The 9078-nt window shown below is 39.6% G+C and overlaps 1 protein-coding gene across 2 annotated transcripts in view; it reads left to right on the top strand.

The window, feature by feature from the left end:
- Window positions 1-1362, top strand: part of ARHGEF38 (Rho guanine nucleotide exchange factor 38) — a gene marked incomplete at both ends in the record, with an annotated part of 144531 nt that extends 143169 nt beyond the window's left edge. For both annotated transcript variants that reach the window (XM_081098897.1, XM_081098898.1), the window contains one exon: window positions 1177-1362. In XM_081098897.1, coding sequence (XP_080955023.1) covers window positions 1177-1362 — 186 coding nt within the window. The remainder of the gene's footprint in view (window positions 1-1176) is intronic.
- Window positions 1363-9078: the final 7716 nt, after the last annotated feature.

The raw sequence follows: 9078 nt of genomic DNA on the forward strand, positions 1-9078 counted from the left end.
GTCACCTATAAAAGATTACTTATTCCAAAAACCAGCTCACAATGAGCTGATATATCACCTGCATGCATAAGGCATTTTCTTGTTTTGTCTTCCTCCCTTCCTCCTCTCTCTCTCTCTCTCTCTCTCTCTCTCTCTCTCTCTCTCTCTCTCTCTCCTCTCATCACCATTTATCCCTTCTATGCTCTCTTCCACCTCCCACCCCGCCCCCCCCCCATGCCTTTCTTTTCTTTTCTTTTTTTAATTTTCCCGCCTAGCTGGGTTACAAGTTCTATGATAATATAATATCTGGTGCTTAATAGGTACTTAATACATTCTGATGAAATGAATGAATACATGTTATTAGTTGATTGTTTAATTTTATGCCAAAACAAAAAACATTTTTATTAACAGTTTTATGATTTTAGTGGAAGAGGGACTTAAGATTTACTTAGTGGCTTTTTATGCAGCTACTAATTGCGAAGTATTCTTTTGAGGCTGGAGAAAATTTCTTTTGATGGAAATGTGTTTTACTAGTTTCTTCTAGGTAATTTAAATATTTTAAATATTATAAGTTTATTACATTGTCATTATATAGGTTTAGAAAATAAGGAAACAAGGGGAAGTGAAAATCACCTCTAACTCTACCAAAGAATCTAACAATATTAGGCTTATATTGTACATCTGATTTTATGTCTTTTTTGCTTACTATTTTATGATGATTTTTCCATATTATTAGTCACTTGTAATGACTACTGACTTCTTTAGTGTATGGTCTAGGATTTATTCTCTTGCTGAATCTTCAGTGTTATTTTCACTCTTCTCCCACTTTTCACCTTATAAATGGGTATTGCAATAACATTATTGTGTAAAAATCTGTCACTGTTTCTATTCTGTAGCAGAGATTCTTAGAGCTATTATTTTTTAAAATGAATATTTTAAAAAATTTTAAACAGAAGCTGCCAAATTGCCTTCAAGTAGAGTTCAGACTCCTCCCAACAGAACAATGAGAATGCTGATTTCGCTATATTCATATCTGGACTACACTTTAGCAAAATACACCCAGAGGGAATTGAGGAAATATAATTTTGGGAAAATAAGAAAACTAGCATTCCTTCTAAAAGGTTGGCAATCTTTATTAACATTTATCAACATTTTTAGACTCTGTTTCTAATTAATGTCATTTGCTTCTTTGTCTAGATTTTCTATGCAGTTCATGCCTTTGAAGCACGGAGTAACTGTGAACTCAGCCTTCAGGAATACCAAAGAGTTCATATACTTAGATTTTGTGATCTAAGTGGCAATAAAGAGTGGTGGTTAGCTGAAGCTCGAGGGCAGAAAGGATATGTGCCAGCTAACTACCTTGGAAAGATGACTTATGCTTAAGAAAATCAGACTTCTGGCTTACTTAAAAGTGAAGATATTCTGAATGTGTTCTTTACCATCATGAAAGGTTGACTCTAAGGACAAAGTTTTTTTCAACTTACTGTATTTTATTTTTCTGTATTATGTATTTCACCTCAAAAATGTTGTTTTTCGCGTCTCTTTGTTGCACATCCTTACACTCACATATCCTATATAATAAAAGCCTAATATGCAAATTGTCACCTCAACTGGGAATTCAACCAGGAGTTCAAATGGGAGTTCAACCAGGGGGTAGGGCCGGCTGGCTAACCGCAGGAAGGGAGGCCCCGGCCAGCAGCCAGCAGCCTCTAGGGACCCTACCCATGCATGAATTCCATGTCCTGGGCCTCTAGTATACCATGTCCTGGGCCTCTAGTATACCATATTCATTTTATGGTTTACATATACATATATGTACTACATGGTATAGATTATACACATATATATATAGATCAACCAGGGAGTACACTAAATACATAAAAATAAGAATTGATAATTAACAGCAACTAGAAGTCTGATGTGGGGCCTCTCTTTAAGTTTTAAATGAAAAAAAAATTGAATAACATAACATGATAATATTTACTGAATGAATACCAAATGCCAGACATTGTCCTAAATGCTTTATATGTGGTAACCTATTTGATATAACATTGTGAGGAAACTGTGGCCCAAAGAGGTGACTTTAGCCCAATTCACATTGCTAGTAAGTGGTAGGGTGGGGCCTCAAACTTAGGTTTGGTTCTGGGGTTCACACTGCACTACACTATCCTAACCCTCTAGGAGTGTAGACATTTGCTATCACAAAACACTCAGTGATGCAAATAATGGGCATTGATGAGGCCCATTTTCCTCTCAGGTCTGTATTTAAGTATTGAGGAGTTTTTCAAAATCAAGGGCTACAAGAACTTCCATAATACTAGTCTAGAGAAAATGACATATCTAGGTTATTTATTTTTACTGTTTTGCTTAAACACTTTTGAAAGAACAATTGTTTAAAAGCTTTCCTACATGTTTACTAATGATATTTTAATGAGAAAATATTTTTGGATCACTCAGTTATTTGGATGATGAATGGGGAATGTGTGTTCCATGTTCTGAGCCAAGATGCAAATAGTTTTGGTTGCCGATTTGTACTTAGACAAGGCAGGCACTGAGGTTAACATCTGCTGTAACACAATGTCCTAGAACACTGAACTTTAATTTAGGATTAGCTCAGAACAGTCCCCTAAGATCTCAGGCATAGTTTGTCAAGATATTTTATTGAACTAAAGATGCTCCTATGGAACAGAAAACAACATTAAATTAAATTTGACTTAGTAGTTTCCTTTAAGAACCAAAATAAGGTGGACTTTCATTGTCCACATAAAATGTGCTAATATGACATCAAACTTAAAGATTAAAATTACTTTAAAAGATTTGATCTGTATAATGTACAGTTATGTCTATTCCTGAGGAATACAAATAACAAAATGAAAGTGCTGCTTTTCAAAGGGTTGCTGACTTTTACTTACATATATATACATATATGTACATCTATAGATATTAAGACATTTACATGACAGAAATTTTCACATTGTATGTAAAAGTAGCCCCTTATTATCTGCATGGAATCTATACTAATAAAAGGGTAACATGCTAATTAGGACAGACGTCTTCTGGACGTTCATCCAGATGTCCATTTGGACAAAGCCACAGCAGCTGCGAGGCCTGGGGCTCATGGCAGCCATGGGCTCAGGCAGCTGTGAGGCCCAGGGCTCAGGCCTTGCAGCTGCTGTGGCCAGCAGTGGCAGCAGCAGCATTGGGGTAATGGGGGTGGTGCCTTCCCCTGATCAACCTGGTCGCCTCCCGCAGAGGGAGGCCATCCCCTGAGGGCTCCTGGACTATGAGAGGAGCAGGCCAGGCTGAGAGATCACTCCCCAGTACATGAATTTTCGTGCATCGGCCTCTAGTATCTTATAAGACCCCAGTGGATGCCTGAGACCTCAGATGGTACGAAACCCTATATCAGGGGTGGGGAACCTTTTTTCTGCCAGGCACCATTTGGATATTTATAACATCACTCATAGGCCATACAAAATTATCAACTTAAAAATTAGCTTGGTATATTTGCTTAAACATTTAATTAATTCACCACTTATGCTTTGGGGCAGGGACAGACCAAATGATTTCGTGGGCCTTATGGATCCTGGACAAACATTTCCCACACCTGCCCTATATATACTATGTTTTCTCCTATACATACATACATATAATCAAATTTGCTTTATAAATTAGTCACCCTAAGAGATTAAAACAATAACCAATAATAAAATAGAACAATTATAACACGATACTGTAATATTATGTGAATGTAGTCTTGCTTTCAAAATATCTTATTCTACTGTATTCACCCTTCTATTGATGTAAGATTATACAATGATGAGATGAAGTGAGGCGAATGGGTGACATTATAGGTATTGTGATATAGCATTAGGCTACTGTAAGCACTGGGATACCAACAGTCTATCTGATAACCCAGAAGACTACCGAGTGACTAATAGGTAGGTAGAATAACAACATGAATATGCTAGACAGAGAGGTGATTCCCATCCCAGGCGGGATGGAGCTGGATGACATGAGCTTTCATCACACTACTTAGAATGGAGCACGATTTATAACTTGTGAATTGTTTATTTCTGGAATTTTCTATTTAATATTTTTGGACTGTGATTGACTCTGGGCAAATGAAACTGGATAAGAGGGAATATTGTTGTTAAAATTCTTAATCTGTATATGGTTTTATAAGGTTCTACTGGTAACTCATTTTTGCATGAACTATTTTCTTGTTTTGAGTTGGGTACCAAAAGAAGACTCTCTTTTTTAAATGTACAGAAACTTTTTACGTCTTTGAAATGGTTCTTTGTACCCAATAATAACATATTGGTAAATTCCAGTTTGCTTAGGCCTTAGGGCAGTGATGGCGAACCTATGACACGCGTGTCAGAGGTGACACACGAACTCATTTTTTTGGTTGATTTTTCTTTGTTAAATGGCATTTAAATATATAAAATAAATATCAAAAATATAAGTCTTTGTTTTACTATGGTTGCAAAGATCAAAAAATTTCTATATGTGACACAGCATCAGAGTTAAGTTAGGGTTTTTCAAAATGCTGACACGCTCAGCTCAAAAGGTTCACCATCACTGCCCTAGGGTAAAGCAAAAGGAAATCCAAATTTGCTACTTGTGGAAACTATGAACATACTCTGAAACCAAGATAGTGGGGAAATTTTACATATATATTTACAATTTATATATATGTATGTATGTGTATATATATTTATATTTATATATAAATATGATTTAAATTGTGACCTTAATACTCCCCCCTTCCCCCAGTGCAGAATTACATAACTAGAGTAGCACATTTATTTGCTTTTCTGGCTGAAGTACTGACTAGATCAGTGGTTCTCAACCTGTGGGTCGCGACCCCTTTGGGAGTCTAACGACCCTTTCACAGGGGTCGCCTAAGACAATCGGAAAACACAGATATAATTACATATTGTTTTTGTGGTGAATCACTATGCTTTGATTATGTTCAATTTGTAACAATGAAAATACATCCTGCATATCAGATATTTACATTATGATCCATAACAGTAGCAAAATTACAGTTATGAAATAGCAATGAAGATAATTTTATGGTTGGGGGTCACCACAACATGAGGAACTGTATTAAAGGGTCGCGGCAATAGGAAGGTTGAGAACCACTGGACTAGATGTATACGAGAAGCTTTATCCATTCGTGTGGGCCTAGGACTGATGCTTCCTGTCTGACCTATGAAGGAGCCACACCGTTAAAATCATAGCTTCCGTCAGCGGCTGAGCAAGAGTTGTAATGAAGCGCCTACTGCATGCAGTCCCTCATTCTGGTGCTGAACGTATATTATTGTAAACTATGTTGTTGCTATTTTAAAACCACAACCTACATTTAATTTGCCATTTAGGCTTTATTTAAAAAAATATTTTTACATTATACAATAATCTCATTATTTTAGTATATTGTTTAAGATCAAGTCACTGTAATTTTAAGGCCAGACATTATTTCACTGGGCCCAAGGGAAATAAAATCCCAAGATAGTTAAGGTGTGTATAAGTTTTCAAAAGTCTTCATAAATAAAGTTGTTGGTGAGAAATGCTAATGTAATTATTTACATTTTTAAAATTAAATGTTATTGTACAGTATTCTCTGAAATAGGTATTTTTTGCCAAGAACAAAGGAAAAATTTTTGTGGCTATTTTTCCTTGTAAAACAAATAAGTGTATACATACATTTTATTTAGTATTTATTTTTAAATACATTATTTAAATTAATATGTATATATAATAAAGTTTAGAAATTATAAAAATCCCAGTAATACAAAATTACCATGGGTGCTTAAAACATGGGGGGAAAAAATCACAAAGCCACTATTTGTACATTCCTTATATTTCAGAATATCTTGTTTTAGTATTCATTAGTATAAAACAATTCTATGAAGGTTCTGTTGTGCAGAAGAGATATAATGCACATTGTTAACTATATAAATGCAGCACTGCATAAAATACTGTAAGTGCTGGCATAGTCCATATTTTGTCTAAAATATAATTTGGACATTTACAGATGACCATTTAAGTGCCAGTCACTATCTGTGATGCATAGTTCAGATGAGTTACACAAGTTATACTAGTAGTTTTCACTATTCAAATGTGGAAATTAAAACTTTTCACTTTTCCCATAAGCTTCCTTTTATCCACTGTAAAAATCTCTTAAATTCATGTGAATTAAGAGAGGAAATCTTTATCTTCTAAGATAGCAAAAAAACCCTCACTTTGTTTAAATCCTGTTTATTGTAACTATGGGGACCAGCCAGGCCTGGGAGAGGGACAAACCACCTGCCTCACAGTTCTGGGCGCCAGCATCTGCGCCTGCGGCCGGGAGAGGGACAATATGCCTGTCCTGCAGCCCTTAAGGCCCTGGTGCCAGCACTTGTGGATGTGGCCCGGGAGAAGGACAAGCTGCCTGTCCCATGGTCCCAGGTGCCAGTGCCTGCAGCTGCTGCCTATGCAAGCTGCCCACCCATGATCCCCTGTGGCTATAGCCAGCCGGGTGAAGCTGGCCTGGGTCCTGGGTGCCTGCGGCCAGCCAGAGGGAGGGAATCCTGTGTCTCAGGTGCAGGGCAAGGCAGAGGTGGTTAGGGGCAATCAGGCCAGCAGGGGAGCAGTTAGGGGCGATCAGGCCTGTAGGGGAGCAGTTAGGGGCAATCAGGCAGGCAGGCAGGAGAGTGGTTAGGAGCCAGCGGTCCCGGATTGCGAGAGGCAGTTGGGCATGCCCTGAGGGGTCCCAGATTGGAGAGCGTATAGACCGGGCTGAGGGATTCCCCCTCCCCCACACAAATTTCATGCACCAGGCCTCTAGTCTACATTAATAAAAGACAAACATGCAAATTGACCATACCTTTGCTACACCTTAAGCCATGCCCACCAGCCAACCAGAGCGACTATATGCAAATTAACCCAACAAAGATGGCGGCCGGCAGCCATGGAGCTGGAGCAAGCAGGAGGCTTGGTTGCCCCAGTGATGGAGAAAGCTAAGCTTCCCGCTTGCCGAGGTGGGCTCTGAGCTCCACTCAAAGCAACAAAGTTTCAATTATAGAAGGTAAATAAACCCCAGATACCTGCTTTCAGCTGGCCGTGGCCACGGAGCTGGAGCAAGCAGGAGGCTTCCCTCCTGCCTGCCCTGGCCGGCTCATAGCTCCTCTCAAGGCTACAAAGTTTCAATTATAGAAGGTAAATAAATCCCAGAATAAAAAAGAAAAAAAAAAAAGAAAAAAAGGAGAGGCTGGGAGCTTCCATAGCCGGGGGACTTGGCCAGCCTGAAAATGGCTCTCAGCCCCTCACCGAGACTGGCCAGGCACCCCAGTGGGGGCCCCCCCAACCTAAAGGGGGTGTGGCCAGCCTGAAAACAGCCATCAGCCCCTCACTCAGGTTGGCCAAACCTCCATGGGGTGAGGGTCCCCACTGGGCGGGGGGGGGGCTTGACCAGCCTGCAAACAGCCATCAGCCCCTCACCCAGGCTGGCCAGGCACCCCAGTGGAGACCCCCACCCTGATCCAGGACACCCTTCAGGGCAAACCAGCCAGCCCCCACCGGTGCACCAGGTATCCTATATAGTAAAAGGGTAATATGCAAACTGACCCTAACAGCAGAAGGACTGGGAATGACTGGTCACTATGACACACACTGACCACCAGGGGGCAGATATTCAATGCAGGAGCTGCCCCCTGGTGGTCAGTGCGCTCCCACATGGGGGAGCTCTGCTCAGCCACAAGCCAGGCCGATGGCTGCCAGTACAGCGGTGGTGGTGGGAGCCTCTCCCGCCTCCTCAGCAGTGCTAAGGATGTCCGACTGCAGCTTAGGCCTGCTCCCCGCTGGCAAGTGGACATCCCCCGAGGGCTGCCGGGCTGCCAGAGGGATGTCTGATTGCCAGCTTGGGCACAATCCCCCAGGGAGCAGTCCTGAGCCAGCAGGTGGACATCCTCCAAGGGGTCCCAGACTGCAAGAAGGCATAGGCAGAGCTGAGGGATCCCCTCCCCCCCGAGTGCACAAATTTTTGTGCACCGGGCCTCTAGTAATTTATAATATCAGTTACTAACAGTACTAGTACATCTTTGTTAAGTCAGAATCACCTAACCTTTGAACATTAGATGCCTTCAATTTTATCTCACTAATAATTATCTATTTTTACAGAGGAGAAAACAGAATTTCACACAGCTAATACATGGAGGGACAGGGATTCAAAACCTGGTCTCGAGACTTTTAACTAGTATTCTTTCAATGTTTTCCTTTCCTATTTTAAGTCACTAAAATATATGATTAAATATTCTTCAATAAGCACAATACACAAAACAGAAAAGTGATACTGAACAGATTTCTACTAAAATGGGATTTGAACTTACAATACTAAAAGCTTATTTGCTGGCTCACCTAATCATTTGTATATTCATTCACTGAGCCAATAAATACTTGTTGAGAACTGTAGTGGGAATACCATGGTGAGCAAGACAAACAAGATCCCTGCCCTCATAAAACTTAAATAGTAAGAAAAACAAAATAAATGATAAATACTATTAATATAAAGCTGGCCATTTCATCACATACTCAGTTAAAAAGCCTTGCTAACTTAGTGACATGGAAAAATCAAGGTCTAAGAGCTACTTGGAGACAACTCTTACACCAAATATACATGTATAAAAATACCAAAATGAGTTTTACATTACTAGATGTATGCATACTTATACATATGTGCAGATCCAAAATATACATTTCTATGCACATAGAGCTATGCTACACAAAAAATGACTTCTTAAACAAGACTTATAAAGTCCTCTCTGAAGTACTGTAGAAATTAAGGTAATTGCTTCTCAAGTCTATCCAGCACACATGGGATAAAATTTTCCATTTCAAGTGCCAATGTGCAGTCTGTGTGCATGACTGCTTTAATGTTCCGTATGCACCAGGGTTACATCAGCTGTTACAGTTGTTGAGCTGAGCTTGTGTTAGGTCATTTTGTTCAGTTTAGTCCAAACTAACCCTGAAACTATAAACAAATAATGATTGGGGTATATCTTTTTTTAGTCTTTTGACCCTAAGGAGAATTTGAGGTTGATGCCAAATTGA

This window comes from Myotis nattereri (genome assembly GCF_964212035.1).
Source record: "Myotis nattereri genome assembly, chromosome: 1".
Lineage (NCBI taxonomy): Eukaryota > Metazoa > Chordata > Mammalia > Chiroptera > Vespertilionidae > Myotis > Myotis nattereri.